This window comes from Gallus gallus, chromosome 2 (genome assembly GCF_016699485.2).
Source record: "Gallus gallus isolate bGalGal1 chromosome 2, bGalGal1.mat.broiler.GRCg7b, whole genome shotgun sequence".
Taxonomy (NCBI): domain Eukaryota; kingdom Metazoa; phylum Chordata; class Aves; order Galliformes; family Phasianidae; genus Gallus; species Gallus gallus.
In genome coordinates this window covers 148,039,920-148,057,324 of record NC_052533.1, presented here as the reverse complement: position 1 = coordinate 148,057,324, position 17,405 = coordinate 148,039,920, and the positions used below count along the sequence as shown (strand labels likewise).

At 58.1% G+C, this 17,405-nt stretch overlaps 1 protein-coding gene across 1 annotated transcript in view; it reads right to left on the bottom strand.

The window, feature by feature from the left end:
• The window catches only part of CPSF1 (cleavage and polyadenylation specific factor 1), a gene marked incomplete at its 3' end in the record, with an annotated part of 79,485 nt that overhangs the window by 58,813 nt on the left and 3,267 nt on the right, over positions 1 to 17,405 (bottom strand). Inside the window, exons 3-5 of the mRNA XM_046937949.1 lie at positions 15,592 to 15,803; positions 8,940 to 9,029; positions 4,412 to 4,561 (exon numbers count right to left, since the gene is read on the bottom strand). Of these exons, the coding sequence (XP_046793905.1) occupies positions 4,412 to 4,561; positions 8,940 to 9,029; positions 15,592 to 15,803 (452 nt within the window). The remainder of the gene's footprint in view (positions 1 to 4,411; positions 4,562 to 8,939; positions 9,030 to 15,591; positions 15,804 to 17,405) is intronic.

Below are 17,405 nucleotides of genomic sequence, written 5' to 3'. Positions count from 1 at the left end.
GGGACCCCAATTAAGGGAATCCCAATTAATGGGTCATAAATTAATGGCTACCCCAATTAATAAGTCTTAAATTAATGGTTACCCTCATTAATGAGACCTAAAATTAACGAGAACCCCAATTACTGGTAAAGCTCATCAATGGGAATGTAAACCAATGGGAACCCTCCATCAACGGCGACCCAAACCCAGAGAGGACCCCAATAACGGGAATCCCAATTAATGGGTCATAAATTAATGGCTACCCGAATTAATGAGTCTTAAATTAATGGTTACCCTCATTAATGAGACCTAAAACTAACGAGAACCCCAATTAATGGCAAAGCTCATCAATGGGAATGTAAACCAATGGGAACCCGCAATCAATGGCGACCCAAACCCAGAGAGGACCCCAATTAACGGGAACCCCAATGAAAGAGGACATAAATTAATGGGAACCCTAATTAATGAGCACTCAAATTAACAAAAACCCAAATTAATGAGACCTAAAATTAATGAGAACCCCAATTAACGGCAAAGCTCATCAATGGGAACGCAAACCAACGGGAACCCTCCATCAACGGCGACCCAAACCAAGAGGGGACCCCAATTAAGGGAATCCCAATTAATGGGTCATAAATTAACGGCTACCCCAATTAATGAGTCTTAAATTAATGGTTACCCTCATTGATGAGACCTAAAATTAACGAGAACCCCAATTACTGGTAAAGCTCATCAATGGGAACGCAAACCAACGGGAACCCTCCATCAATGGCGACCCAAACCAAGAGGGGAACCCAATTAAGGGAATCCCAATTAATGGGTCATAAATTAACGGCTACCCCAATTAATAAGTCTTAAATTAATGGTTACCCTAATTAGTGAGACCAAAAATTAACGAGAACCCCAATTAACGGCAAAGCTCATCAATGGGAACGCAAACCAACGGGAACCCACCATCAACGGCGACCCAAACCCAGAGAGGACCCCAATTAACGGGAACCCCAATGAAAGAGGACATAAATTAATGGGAACCCTAATTAATGAGCACTCAAATTAACAAAAACCCTCATTAATGAGACCTAAAATTAACGAGAACCCCAATTACTGGTAAAGCTCATCAATGGGAATGTAAACCAATGGGAACCCTCCATCAACGGCGACCCAAACCAAGAGGGGAACCCAATTAAGGGAATCCCAATTAATGGGTCATAAATTAACGGCTACCCCAATTAATGAGTCTTAAATTAATGGTTACCCTCACTAATGAGACCAAAAATTAACGAGAACCCCAATTAACGGCAAAGCTCATCAATGGCAACGTAAACCAACGGGAACCCACCATCAACGGTGACCCAAACCCAGAGGGGACCCCAACAGACAGGAACAGCAATTAAGAGAGGCTGTAATTAACGAGGGCCGCTAACGAGGCCGCTAATGAGCGCGGGCACCTGGCGGTTGAAGTAGAGGAAGCCTTTGGGGCAGTTGACGTTATGGAAGGGGGCGAAGGAGTCAATGGGGCCGTCGATGGCCATGGGGTGCAGCCGCAGCGCACCGCGAGCCGACAGCAGCAGCCAATGGGGGGCCGGGCCCGCACAGGAACACCTGCAATTAGTTAATTAGTCGTTAATTAGGGTCAGCAGGGTCAGCGGGAGGAGGGGGGAGGAGCCAGGGCACATAGGAACACCTGCAATTCATTAGTTAGCGATTAATAAGGGGCATGAGGGTCGGCAGGGTGGGGCTGGGCTGCACAGGAACAGCTGCAATTAGTTAATTAGTCCTTAATTAGGGCCAGGAGGGTCAGCGGGGGGAAAAGGTGTGGGGCTGGGCAGCACAGGAACACCTGTGGTTAGTTAATTAGTCGTTAATTAGGGGCATGAGGGTCAGTGGGGGAAAAGGTGTGGGGCCGGGCTGCACAGGAACAGCTGCCATTAGTTAATTAGCCGTTAATTAGGGCCATGAGGGTCAGCGGGGGAAAAGGTGTGGGGCTGGGCTGCACAGGAACACCTGCAGTTCATTAATTAGTCCTTAATTAGGGTCAGTAGGGTCAGGACGGCAAGGGGACGGAGCCAGGGCACATAGGAACAGCTGCAATTAGTTAATTAGTCCTTAATTAGGGCCATGAGGGTCAGCGGGGAAAAAGGTGTGGGGCTGGGCAGCACAGGAACACCTGCAGTTCATTAATTAGTCCTTAATTAGGGTCAGCAGGGTCAGGAGGGGAAGAGGTGTGGAGCTGGGCTGCATAGGAACAGCTGCAATTAATTAGTTAATGAGTCATTAATTAAGATCAGCAGGGTCAGGAGGGGAAGGGGGGAGGGGCCGGGTCACATAGGAACACCTGCAATTAGTTAATTAGTCCTTAATTAGGGCCAGGAGGGTCAGCGGGGGAAAAGGTGTGGGGCTGGGCTGCACAGGAACACCTGCAGTTCATTAATTAGTCCTTAATTAGGGTCAGCAGGGTCAGGAGGGGAAGAGGTGTGTGGCTGGGCTGCACAGGAACAGCTGCAATTAATTAGTTAAGGAGTCATTAATTAAGATCAGCAGGGTCAGGAGGGGAAGGGGGGGAGGGGCCGGGTCACATAGGAAAACCTGCAATTAGTTAATTAGTCCTTAATTAGGGTCAGCAGGGTCAGGAGGGGAAGAGGTGTGGGGCTGGGCTCCACAGGAACACCTGCAGTTACTTAATTAGTCGTTAATTAGGGGCATGAGGGTCAGCGGGGGAAAAGGTGTGGGGCTGGGCAGCGCAGGAACACTTGGAGTTCATTAATTAGTCATTAATTAGGGTCAGCAGGGTCAGGAGGGGAAGGGGTCGGAGCCAGGGCACATAGGAACAGCTGCAATTAGTTAATTAGTCGTTAATTAGGGGCATGAGAGTCATGAGGGGGCCCCTCATTGATGGGGGGGTCACATATGAGGGGGCAGTCCCTCATTTGATGGGGGGGGGGGTCCCATATGAGGGGGGAGTCCCTAATTTTGGGGGGGTGTCCCATATGAAGGGGGGGGTCCCTATTGGGGGGGGGGTCCCATATGAGGGGGGGCCCTAATTTTGGGGGGGTGTTCCATATGAAGGGGGGGTCCCTATTGGGGGGGTCCCGTATTATGACGGGGGTGTCCCTTATTTTGGGGGGGCCCATATTGGTGGGTTCCCCATTGAGGGGGAGGTCCCATATGAGGGGGGGTCCCTCATTTTTGGGGGGCGTCCCACATAAGGGGGGGTCCTATGGGGGGGGGGGGGGGGCCCATATGAGGGGGGGCCCCTCATTCTGGGGGTGTGTCCACATAAGGGGGGGTCTCTATTGGGGGGGGTCCCATATTATGAGGGGGGGGTCCCTTATTTTGGGGGGGGGGGCTCAGTAAGGGGGGGGGTCTTATATGGGTGGGTTCCCCAATGAGGGGGGGGTACCATATGAGGGGGGGTTCCTAATTTTGGGGGGGTGTTCCACATGAGGGGGGGTCCTATGGGGGGGGGGATCCCATATGAGGGGGGGGGGGTTCCTAATTTTGAGGGGGTGTTCCATATGAAGGGGGGGTCCCTATTGGGGGGGGGGTCCCATATGAGGGGGGGTCCCTCATTTTGGGGGGGGGTCCCACATAAGGGGCGGTTCTATGGGGGGGATCCCATATGAGGGGGGGGTCCCTAATTTTGGGGGGGTTCCCACATAAGGGGGGGTCCCTCATTTTGGGGGGTGTCCCTCATTTTGGGGGGTGTCCCACATGATGGGGGGGGACCCACATGAGGGGGGGGGTCCCTAATTTTGGGGGGGTGTCCCATATGAAGCGGGGGTTCTATGGGGGGGTCCCACATGAGGGGGGGTCCTATGGGGGGGGGGGGGTCCCATATGAGGGGGGGGGTTCCTATTTTTGGGGGGGTGTTCCATATGAAGGGGAGGTCCATATTGGGGGGGGGGTCCCATATGAGGGGGGGGTCCCTCATTTTGGGGGGGGTCCCACATAAGGGGCGGTTCTATGGGGGGGATCCCATATGAGGGGGGGACCCCTATTTTTGGGGGGGGGGGGGCAGTAAGGGGGGGTTCCCATATGGGGGGGCCCCCCAATGAGGGAGGGGTCCCATATGAGAGGGAGGGGGCCCTAATTTTGGGTGGATGTGGTACATGAAGGGGGGGGGGTAATCCTATATCGGGGGGGGGTCCCTAATTTTGGGGGGGTGTCCCACATGAGGGGGGGGTCCCTATGGTGGGGGAGTCCCATGTGGGGGGGGGTCCCTAATTTCGGGGCGGGGGGAGGGGTCCCCAGTAAGGGGGGGGGGGGGGGGTTCTCATATGGGGGGGTGGTCCCATATGAGTGGGGGTCGTACATGAGGGGTGGGGGGGGGGGGTCCTTATTTTTGGGGAAGGTCTCATATGAGGGGGGGGTCAATGAGGGGTCCCTAATTTTTGGGGGGGGGGGGGGGGATTGGGGGGGGTCTGTGTCTCACCCCGGCGTATCCGTAGATGTCGTGGAAGGGTCGGAATCGCGCCACGCGGCCGCGCGCCCCCCCCCCCATCCTCAGCTCCGCCCCCCCCCCCATCCGTCTTCTTCTTGGATGGGCGGGGGCGGCGCTCCGGAAGTGGATGTTGTGAGGAACCTGGGGGGGGGAGGGGGGGGGAGAGAGGGTTAATATGGGCGGGGAGAGGGGGGGAGAGGGGGTTAATATGGGCGGGGGGGGGGGGAGAGAGGGTTAATATGGGGGGTGGGGGTGGGAGAGATCGTTAATATGGGGGGGAAGGGGGGGAGAGAGGGTTAATATGGGCGGGGGGGGAGGGGGGGGAGAGGGGTTAATATGGGGTGGGGGAGGGGGGGAGAGAGGGTTAATATGGGGGGGGAGGGGGGGAGAGATGGTTAATATAGGGTGGGGTGGGGGGGGGGAGAGAGGGTTAATATGGGCGGCGGGGGGGGGAGGGGGGAGAGAGGGTTAATATGGGAGGGGGGGGAGGGGGGGAGACAGAGTTAATGGGGGGGGGTAGAGAGGGTTAATATGGGCGGGGGGGGAGGGGGAGGGGGGGGAGAGAGGGTTAATATGGGCGGGGGGGGAGGGGGAGGGTGGGGAGAGAGGGTTAATATGGGCAGGGGGGGAGGGGGGGAGAGAGGGTTAATATGGGCGAGGGGGAGGGGGGGAGAGGGTTAATATGGGGGGGGAGGGGGGAGAGAGAGGGTTAATATGGGCGGGGGGAGGGGAGGAGAGAGGGTTAATATGGGGTGGGGGGAGGGGGGGAGAGAGGGTTAATATGGGCGGGGGGGAGGGGAGGAGAGAGGGTTAATATGGGCGGGTGGGGGGGAGGGTGGGGAGAGTTAATATGGGGGGGGGAGGGGGGGAGGGGGTTAATATGGGTGGGGGGAGGGGGGGAGAGGGGGGGAGAGAGGGTTAATATGGGGGGGGCGGGGGGGAAGGGGGGGGAGAGAGGGTTAATATGGGCGGGGGGGAGGGGGGGAGAGAGTTAATGGGGGGGAGGGGGGGAGAGAGGGTTAATATGGGCGGGGGAGGGGGAGGGTGGGGAGAGTTAATATGGGGGGGGAGGGGGGGAGAGGGTTAATATGGGTGGGGGGAGGGGGGGAGAGGGGGGGAGAGAGGGTTAATATGGGCGGCGGGGAAGGGGGGGGGAGAGAGGGTTAATATGGGCGGGGGGAGGGGGGGAGAGGGGGGGAGAGAGGGTTAATATGGGCGGGGGGGGAAGGGGGGAGAGAGGGTTAATATGGGCGGGGGAGGGGGAGGAGAGAGGGTTAATATGGGCGGGCTGGGGGGGAGGGTGGGGAGAGTTAATATGGGGGGGGAGGGGGGGGAGGGGGTTAATATGGGTGGGGGGAGGGGGGAAGAGGGGGGGAGAGAGGGTAATATGAGCGGGGGGGAAGGGGGGGGGAGAGAGGGTTAATATGGGCGGGGGGGAGGGGGGGAGAGAGGGTTAATATGGGGGGGGGAGGGGGGAGGAGAGAGGGTTAATATGGGCGGGTGGGGGGGAGGGGGGGGAGGGGGTTAATATGGGTGGGGGGAGGGGGGGAGAGGGGGGGAGAGAGGGTTAATATGGGGGGGGCGGGGGGGAAGGGGGGGGGAGAGAGGGTTTAATATGGGCGGGGGAGGGGGGGGAGAGGGGGGAGAGAGGGTTAATATGGGCGGGGGGGGAAGGGGGGAGAGAGGGTTAATATGGGCGGGGGAGGGGGAGGAGAGAGGGTTAATATGGGCGGGTGGGGGGGAGGGTGGGGAGAGTTAATATGGGGGGGGAGGGGGGGGAGAGGGTTAATATGGGTGGGGGGAGGGGGGGGAGGAGGAGGGTTAATATGGGCGGGGGGGGGGGGGAGTTGGGGGGATATGGGTTTTATGGGGAATATGGGGGATAATGGGGCCATAGGGGCAAGTGGAATAAAAGGGGGGGATATGGGGGTAATGGGGACATTGGGGGGATTGGGGACAATGGGGATATAAGGGGGATATGGGGGCATTGGGGTATCAGGGGGATATGGGGGCGTGGTGGGCAATGGGGTCACCGGGGGCAATGGGGGCAATGGGGATATAAGGGGGATATGGGGACATTGGGGGGGTTGGGGATATAAAGGGGATATAAGGGGGATGTGGGGACATTGAGGGGGTTGGGGATATAAGGGGGACATGGGGACATTGCGGGCATTGGGGTTATAAGGGGGATATGGGGGCAATGGGGTCACCGGGGGCAATGGGGATATAAAGGGGATATGGGGACATTGAGGGGGTTGGGGATATAAGGGGGACATGGGGACATTGGGGGGGTTGGGGAAATAAGGGGGATATAAGGGGGTTATGGGGACATTGGGGGCATTGGGGTTATAAGGGGGATATGGGGGCATTGGGGGATATGGGGACATTGGGCTCAAAAGGATCAGTGGGCTCAATGGGGTCAAAGCAGCCACGGTGCTCAATGGGCTCCATGGGCTCAATGTGCTCAGTGTTGCCAATGGTTCCAATGGGATCAATGTGGCCATTGAGATCAATGGGCTGAATGGGCTGAATGTGCTCAATGGGCTCAATGGGGGCAATGGGCTCATAGGGCTCAAAAGGATCAATGGGGTCAAAGCAGCCTCTGTGCTCAATGGGCTCCATGGGCTCCATGGGCTCAGTGGTGCCAATGGTGTCAATGGGATCGATGGGGCCGTTGCGATCAATGAGACCATTGGGCTGAGTGGGCTCAATGGGCTCAATGGGCTCAACGGGCTCAATGAGATCAATGGGCTCAGTGGGTTGAAGGGGGCAACGGGCTCAAGGGGCCCAAAGGATCAATGGGATCAATGGGGTCAAAGCAGCCACTGATCTCAATGGGCTCAATGGACTCAATGGGCTCAACGTTGCCAATGGTGTCAATGGGATCGATGGGGCCAATGCGATCAATGGGCTCAATGGGCTCATTGGGCTCATTGGGCTCAATGGCATCATTGGGATCAATGGGCTGAATGGGCTCAACGGGCTTAATGGGATCAGTGGGCTCAATGGGCTCAAAAGGATGAATGGGATCAATGGGGTCAAAGCGGCACCTGTGCTCAATGGGCTCCATGGGCTCAATGGGCTCAACGGGCCCAATGGGATCAATGGGATCAACGGGGTCAAAGTGGCCACTGTACTCAATGGGCTCAGTGGGCTCAATGGGCTCAATGGGATCGATGGGGCCATTGCAATCAATGGGACCATTGGGCTCAACGGGCTCAACGGGATTAATGGGCTCAATGGGATCCATGGGCTCAATGGGCTGAATGGGGGCAGTGGGCTCAGTGGGCTCAAAAGGATCAATGGGGTCAATGAGGTCAAAGCGGCCACTGTGCTCAATGGGCTCCATGGGCTCAATGGGCTCAATGGGCTCAACATTGTCAATGGTGTCAATGGGATCGATGGGGCCATTGAGATCAATGGGCTGAATGGGCTCAATGGGCTGAATGGGCTCAACGGGCTCAATGGGATCAATGGGCTCAATGGGCTGAATGGGGGCAATGGGCTGAATGGGCTCAAAAGGATCAATGGGATCAACGTTACCAATGGTGTCAATGGGATCGATGGGGCCATTGTGATCAATGGGCTCAATGGGCTCAATGGGGCCATTGCAATCAATGGGCTCAATGGGGGCAATGAACTCAATGGGCTGAATGGGGGCAATGGGCTCAATGGGCTCAAAAGGATCAATGGGGTCAAAGCGGCCACTGTGCGCAATGGGCTCAATGGCCTCAATGGGCTCAATGGGGCCATTGGGATCAATGGGCTGAATGGGGGCAATGGGCTCAATGGGATCAATGGGATCAACGTTACCAATGGTGTCAATGGGATCGATAGGGCAATTGCGATCAATGGGCTCAATGGGCTCAATGGGGCCATTGGGATCAATGGGATCAATGGGGGCAATGGGCTCAAAGGGCTCAAAAGGATCAATGGGGTCAAAGCGGCCACTGTGCCCAATGGGCTCAATGGACTCAATAGGCTCAATGGGGCCATTGGGATCAATGGGATCAATGGGGGCAATGGGCTCAATGGGCTCAAAAGGATCAATGGGCTCAAAGCGGCCACTGTGCTCAATGGGCTCCATGGGCTCAATGGGGTCAATGGGCTCAATGGGGGCAATGGGCTCAATGGGCTCAACGTTGCCAATGGTGTCAATGGGATCGATGGGGCCATTGTGATCAATGGGCTCAATGGGCTCAATGGGGCCATTGGGATCAATGGGTTGAATGAGGGCAATGGGCTCCATGGGCTTAATGGGCTCAATGGGATCGTTGGGGCCATTGCGATCAATGGGCTGAATGGGGGCAATGGGCTCAATGGGCTCAACGTTGCCAATGGTGTCAATGGGATCGATGGGGCCGTTGGGATCAATGGGCTGAATGGGGGCGATGCGCTCAATGGGCTCAAAAGGATCAATGGGATCCATGGGGTCAAAGAGGCCACTGTGCTCAATGGGCTCAATGGGTTCAATGGGGGCAGAGAGCGGCTGCCCCACAGCTGCCCCACAGCGCCTCACCTTCTTGAAGCGCACCTTCAGGTTGCTCTGCCCCAACTGCGGGTCGTGGGCGAACGCCTCATAGAGCAGCAGCTCCTGTTCCACGTGCACCTGCGGGCGGCCCCACAGCGCCCCATAGCGCCCCACAGCGCCCCATAACTGCCCCATAGCGCCCCCACAGCACCTCATAGCTCCCCAAACAGCCCCACAGGGCCCCATAGCCCCTCATAGCTGCCCCATAGCACCCCATAACTGCCCCACAGCGCTCCATATTGTCCCATAGAATCCCATAGCGCCTCACAGAGCCCCATAGCGCCCCATAGAGCCCCATAGCGCCCCACAGCACCCCATAGAGCCCCATAGCACCTCATAGCTGCCCCCATACAGCTCCACAGCGCCCCATAGCCCCTCATAGCTGCCCCATAGCACCACATAACTGCCCCATAGTGCCCCACAGTTGCCCCATATTGCCCCACAGTGCCCCATAGTACCCCATAACTGCCCCATGGTGCCCCATATTGCCCCATAGTATCCCATAGCGCCTCACAGAGCCCCATAGCGCCCCATAGAGCCCCATAGCGCCCCACAGCACCCCATAGAGCCCCATAGCACCTCATAGCTGCCCCATACAGCTCCACAGCGCCCCATAGCACCTCATAGCTACCCCATAGTACCCCATAACTGCCCCATAGTGCCCCATATTGCCCCATAGTATCCCATAGCGCCTCGCAGAGCCCCATAGCTGCCCCAAACAGCCCCACAGCACCCCATAACTGCCCCATAGCACCAGATAGCTGCCCCCTACAGCCCCATAGCGCCCCATGGCACCCCATAACTGCCCCATAGCTGCCCGATAGCGCCCCACAGCGCCCCATAGAGGCCCCATAACCACCCCATAGCTGCTCCAAAGCGATCCCATAACCGCCCCATAGCTGCCCCATAGCACTGCCCCATAGCTGCTCCATCGCTGCCCCATAGCTGTCCAACAACAGTCCCATTCCCACCTGAGCCCCACAGCCCCAAAGCTCCACATCACCACAATCCCACCCCAGCCCCACAACCCCATACCCCACACCCCCACCCCAGCCCCACAACCCCATACCCCATAACCCCAGCCCAGCCCCACAACCCCATAACCTCTCACCAGCAGGTACGGCCGGCTCTGCCTGGCCCCCAGCCCCACAAATAACCCCATAACCCCATAGGCTCTCACCAGCAGGTACGGCCGGCTCTGCCCGGCCCCCAGCCCCACAAATAACCCCATAACCCCATCAATAACCCCACAAATAACCCCATAACCCCATCAATAACCCCATAACCTCTCACCAGCAGGTACGGCCGGCTCTGCCTGGCCCCCAGCCCCACAAATAACCCCATCACCCCACAAATAACCCCATCACCCCATCAATAACCCCATAAGCTCTCACCAGGAGGTACGGCCGGCTCTGCCTGGCCCCCAGCCCCACAAATAACCCCATCACCCCACAAATAACCTCATAACCCCATCAATAACCCCATAAGCTCTCACCAGCAGGTACGGCCGGCTCTGCCTGGCCCCCAGCCCCACAAATAACCCCATAACCCCATCAATAACCCCATAACCCCATCAATAACCCCACAAATAACCCCAGAACCCCACAAATAACCCCATAACCCCATCAATAACCCCATAAGCACTCACCAGGAGGTACGGCCGGCTTTGCCTGGCCCCCAGCCCCACAAATAACCCCATAACCCCATAACCCCATCAATAACCCCATAAGCTCTCACCAGCAGGTATGGCCGTCTCTGCCCGGCCCCCAGCCCCACAAATAACCCCATAACCCCATCAATAACCCCACAAATAACCCCATAACCCATTCAATAACCCCATAAGCTCTCACCAGCAGGTACAGCCGGCTCTGCCTGACCCCCGCCCCACAAATAACCCCATAACCCATTCAATAACCCCACAAATAACCCCATCACCCCATCAATAACCCCATAAGCTCTCACCAGGAGGTACGGCCGGCTCTGCCTGGCCCCGAGCCCCACAAATAACCCCATAACCCCACAAATAACCCCACAAATAACCCCATCATCCCATAAGCTCTCACCAGCAGGTACGGCCGGCTCTGCCTGGCCCCCAGCCCCACCAATAACCCCATAACCCCACCAATAACCCCATAACCCCATAACCTCTCACCAGCAGGTACGGCCGGCTCTGCCTGGCCCCCAGCCCCACAAATAACCCCATAACCCCATAAGCACTCACCAGGAGGTACGGCCGGCTCTGCCTGGCCCCCAGCCCCACAAATAACCCCATAACCCCATCAATAACCCCATCAATAACCCCATAACCCCACCAATAACCCCATAAGCTCTCACCAGCAGGTACGGCCGGCTCTGCCTGGCCCCCAGCCCCACAAATAACCCCATAACCCCACCAATAACCCCATAACCCCATAAGCTCTCACCAGCAGGTACGGCCGGCTCTGCCTGGCCCCCAGCCCCACAAAGAACCCCATAACCCCATCAATAACCCCATAAGCACTCACCAGGAGGTACGGCCGGCTCTGCCTGGCCCCCAGCCCCACAAATAACCCCATAACCCCATCAATAACCCCATAAGCTCTCACCAGCAGGTACAGCCGGCTCTGCCTGGCCCCCAGCCCCACAAATAACCCCATCACCCCATTAATAACCCCATAACCCCATCAATAACCCCACAAATAACCCCATAACCCCACCAATAACCCCATAACCCCATAAGCACTCACCAGGAGGTACGGCCGGCTCTGCCTGGCCCCCAGCCCCACAAATAACCCCATAACCCCACAAATAACCCCATAACCCCCATCAATAACCCCACAAATAACACCATAACCCCACGAATAACCCCATAACCCCATCAATAACCCCATAAGCACTCACCAGGAGGTACGGCCGGCTCTGCCTGGCCCCCAGCCCCACAAATAACCCCATCACCCCATCAATAACCCCACAAATAACCCCATAACCCATTCAATAACCCCACAAATAACCCCATAACCCCATCAATAACCCCATAAGCACTCACCAGGAGGTACGGCCGGCTCTGCCTGGCCCCCAGCCCCACAAATAACCCCATAACCCCATAACTCCATCAATAACCCCATAAGCGCTCACCAGGAGGTACGGCCGGCTCTGCCTGGCCCCCAGCCCCACAAATAACCCCATAACCCCATCAATAACCCCATAACCCCATAAGCTCTCACCAGCAGGTACGGCCGGCTCTGCCTGGCCCCCAGCCCCACCAATAACCCCATAACCCCACCAATAACCCATAACCCCATAAGCTCTCACCAGCAGGTACGGCCGGCTCTGCCTGGCCCCCAGCCCCACAAATAACCCCAGAACCCCACCAATAACCCCATAACCCCATAAGCACTCACCAGGAGGTACGGCCGGCTCTGCCTGGCCCCCAGCCCCACAAATAACCCCAGAACCCCACCAATAACCCCATAACCCCATAAGCTCTCACCAGGAGGTACGGCCGGCTCTGCCTGGCCCCGAGCCCCACAAATAACCCCATAACCCCACAAATAACCCCACAAATAACCCCATCATCCCATAAGCTCTCACCAGCAGGTACGGCCGGCTCTGCCTGGCCCCCAGCCCCACCAATAACCCCATAACCCCACCAATAACCCCATAACCCCATAACCTCTCACCAGCAGGTACGGCCGGCTCTGCCTGGCCCCCAGCCCCACAAATAACCCCATAACCCCATAAGCACTCACCAGGAGGTACGGCCGGCTCTGCCTGGCCCCCAGCCCCACAAATAACCCCATAACCCCATCAATAACCCCATCAATAACCCCATAACCCCACCAATAACCCCATAAGCTCTCACCAGCAGGTACGGCCGGCTCTGCCTGGCCCCCAGCCCCACAAATAACCCCATAACCCCACCAATAACCCCATAACCCCATAAGCTCTCACCAGCAGGTACGGCCGGCTCTGCCTGGCCCCCAGCCCCACAAAGAACCCCATAACCCCATCAATAACCCCATAAGCACTCACCAGGAGGTACGGCCGGCTCTGCCTGGCCCCCAGCCCCACAAATAACCCCATAACCCCATCAATAACCCCATAAGCTCTCACCAGCAGGTACAGCCGGCTCTGCCTGGCCCCCAGCCCCACAAATAACCCCATCACCCCATTAATAACCCCATAACCCCATCAATAACCCCACAAATAACCCCATAACCCCACCAATAACCCCATAACCCCATAAGCACTCACCAGGAGGTACGGCCGGCTCTGCCTGGCCCCCAGCCCCACAAATAACCCCATAACCCCACAAATAACCCCATAACCCCATCAATAACCCCACAAATAACACCATAACCCCACGAATAACCCCATAACCCCATCAATAACCCCATAAGCACTCACCAGGAGGTACGGCCGGCTCTGCCTGGCCCCCCAGCCCCACAAATAACCCCATCACCCCATCAATAACCCCACAAATAACCCCATAACCCATTCAATAACCCCACAAATAACCCCATAACCCCATCAATAACCCCATAAGCACTCACCAGGAGGTACGGCCGGCTCTGCCTGGCCCCCAGCCCCACAAATAACCCCATAACCCCATAACTCCATCAATAACCCCATAAGCGCTCACCAGGAGGTACGGCCGGCTCTGCCTGGCCCCCAGCCCCACAAATAACCCCATAACCCCATCAATAACCCCATAACCCCATAAGCTCTCACCAGCAGGTACGGCCGGCTCTGCCTGGCCCCCAGCCCCACCAATAACCCCATAACCCCACCAATAACCCCATAACCCCATAAGCTCTCACCAGCAGGTACGGCCGGCTCTGCCTGGCCCCCAGCCCCACAAATAACCCCAGAACCCCACCAATAACCCCATAACCCCATAAGCACTCACCAGGAGGTACGGCCGGCTCTGCCTGGCCCCCAGCCCCACAAATAACCCCATAACCCCATCAATAACCCCACAAATAACCCCATAACCCCATCAATAACCCCATAAGCACTCACCAGGAGGTACGGCCGGCTCTGCCTGGCCCCCAGCCCCACAAATAACCCCATAACCCATTCAATAACCCCACAAATAACCCCATAACCCCATCAATAACCCCATAAGCACTCACCAGGAGGTACGGCCGGCTCTGCCTGGCCCCCAGCCCCACAAATAACCCCATAACCCCATCAATAACCCCATAAGCTCTCACCAGCAGGTACAGCCGGCTCTGCCTGGCCCCCAGCCCCACAAATAACCCCATCACCCCATTAATAACCCCATAACCCCATCAATAACCCCACAAATAACCCCATAACCCCACCAATAACCCCATAACCCCATAAGCACTCACCAGGAGGTACGGCCGGCTCTGCCTGGCCCCCAGCCCCACAAATAACCCCATAACCCCACAAATAACCCCATAACCCCATCAATAACCCCACAAATAACACCATAACCCCACGAATAACCCCATAACCCCATCAATAACCCCATAAGCACTCACCAGGAGGTACGGCCGGCTCTGCCTGGCCCCCAGCCCCACAAATAACCCCATCACCCCATCAATAACCCCACAAATAACCCCATAACCCATTCAATAACCCCACAAATAACCCCATAACCCCATCAATAACCCCATAAGCACTCACCAGGAGGTACGGCCGGCTCTGCCTGGCCCCCAGCCCCACAAATAACCCCATAACCCCATAACTCCATCAATAACCCCATAAGCGCTCACCAGGAGGTACGGCCGGCTCTGCCTGGCCCCCAGCCCCACAAATAACCCCATAACCCCATCAATAACCCCATAACCCCATAAGCTCTCACCAGCAGGTACGGCCGGCTCTGCCTGGCCCCCAGCCCCACCAATAACCCCATAACCCCACCAATAACCCCATAACCCCATAACCTCTCACCAGCAGGTACGGCCGGCTCTGCCTGGCCCCCAGCCCCACAAATAACCCCAGAACCCCACCAATAACCCCATAACCCCATAAGCACTCACCAGGAGGTACGGCCGGCTCTGCCTGGCCCCCAGCCCCACAAATAACCCCATAACCCCATCAATAACCCCACAAATAACCCCATAACCCCATCAATAACCCCATAAGCACTCACCAGGAGGTACGGCCGGCTCTGCCTGGCCCCCAGCCCCACAAATAACCCCATAACCCATTCAATAACCCCACAAATAACCCCATAACCCCATCAATAACCCCATAAGCACTCACCAGGAGGTACGGCCGGCTCTGCCTGGCCCCCAGCCCCACAAATAACCCCATAACCCCATCAATAACCCCATAAGCTCTCACCAGCAGGTACAGCCGGCTCTGCCTGGCCCCCAGCCCCACAAATAACCCCATCACCCCATTAATAACCCCATAACCCCATCAATAACCCCACAAATAACCCCAGAACCCCACCAATAACCCCATAACCCCATAAGCACTCACCAGGAGGTACGGCCGGCTCTGCCTGGCCCCCAGCCCCACAAATAACCCCATCACCCCATCAATAACCCCACAAATAACCCCATAACCCCATCAATAACCCCATAAGCTCTCACCAGCAGGTACGGCCGGCTCTGCCTGGCCCCCAGCCCCACAAATAACCCCATAACCCCACCAATAACCCCATAACCCCATAAGCACTCACCAGGAGGTACGGCCGGCTCTGCCTGGCCCCCAGCCCCACCAGCAGCACCTCCCTGACCACGGGGAGCCCCCCCTGTCGCGTCGCCTCCTCTTTGCGGCCCTCCCCCGGCGTGGGCTGACCGAAGCTGCTGTCCACCAACACCCGCTGCCCCACTGGGAAGTTCTTGGCCAGGAACACCAGGCGCCATTCGGGGAGCTGGTAGATCTGGGGGGGGCATTAGGGGTGATATGGGGGTGATGGGGTAATGGGGGCAATGGGGGTGGTGGGGGGGGTGGGGGTGGTGGGGGTGGAGGGGGTAATGGGGGCAATAGGGTTGTTGGGGGTAATGGGGGTGGTGGGGAGGTGGGGGTGGTGGGGGCAATGGGGGCAATGGGGGTGGTGGGGGTGTGGGGGTGGTGGGGGTAATGGGGTCATTGGGGGCAATGGGGGCAATGGGGGTGGTGGGGGGGTGGGGGTGGTGGGGGCAATGGGGGTAATGGGGGTAATGGGGTCATTGGGGGCATTGGGGGTAATGGGGGTGGTGGGGGGGGGTGGGGGTGGTGGGGGTGGAGGGGGTAATGGGGGCAATAGGGTTGTTGGGGGTAATGGGGGTGGTGGGGAGGTGGGGGTGGTGGGGGTAATGGGGGCATTGGGGGTGGTGGGGAGGTGGGGGTGGTGGGGGCAATGGGGGCAATGGGGGTGGTGGGGGCAATGGGGGTGGAGGGGGTAATGGGGTCATTGGGGGCATTGGGGGTAATGGGGGCAATGGGGGTGGTGGGGAGGTGGGGGTGGTGGGGGCAATGGGGGTAATGGGGGTGGAGGGGGTAATGGGGGCAATGGGGTTGCTGGGGGTAATGGGGTCATTGGGGCATTGGGGGTAATGGGGGCATTGGGGGTGGTGGGGGCAATGGGGGTAATGGGGGTGGAGGGGGGTAATGGGGGCAATAGGGTTGTTGGGGGTAATGGGGGTGGTGGGGAGGTAGGGGTGGTGGGGGCAATGGGGGCAATGGGGGTGGTGGGGGCAATGGGGGTGGTGGGGGGTAATGGGGTCATTGGGGGCATTGGGGGTAATGGGGGCATTGGGGGTGGTGGGGAGGTGGGGGTGGTGGGGGGCAGTGGGGGTGGAGGGGGTAATGGGGGCAATAGGGTTGTTGGGGTAATGGGGGTGGTGGGGAGGTGGGGGTGGTGGGGGCAATGGGGGCAATGGGGGTGGTGGGGGCCATGGGGGTAATGGGGGTAATGGGGTCATTGGGGGCATTGGGGGTAATGGGGGCATTGGGGGTGGTGGGGAGGTGGGGGTGGTGGGGGCAATGGGGGTAATGGGGGTGGAGGGGGTAATGGGGGCAATAGGGTTGTTGGGGGTAATGGGGGTGGTGGGGATGTGGGGGTGGTGGGGGCAATGGGGGTGGTGGGGGTAATGGGGTCATTGGGGGCATTGGGGGTAATGGGGGCATTGGGGGTGGTGGGGGTGGAGGGGGTAATGGGGGCAATAGGGTTGTTGGGGGTAATGGGGGTGGTGGGGAGGTGGGGGTTGTGGGGGCAATGGGGGCAATGGGGGTGGTGGGGGTAATGGGGGTAATGGGGGTAATGGGGTCATTGGGGGCATTGGGGGCAATGGGGGCATTGGGGGTGGTGGGGGCAATGGGGGCAATGGGGGTGGAGGGGGTAATGGGGGCAATAGGGTTGTTGGGGGTAATGGGGGTGGTGGGGAGGTGGGGGTGGTGGGGGTAATGGGGGCATTGGGGGTGGTGGGGGGGTGGGGGTGGTGGGGGCAATGGGGGTAATGGGGGTGGAGGGGGTAATGGGGGCAATAGGGTTGTTGGGGGTAATGGGGG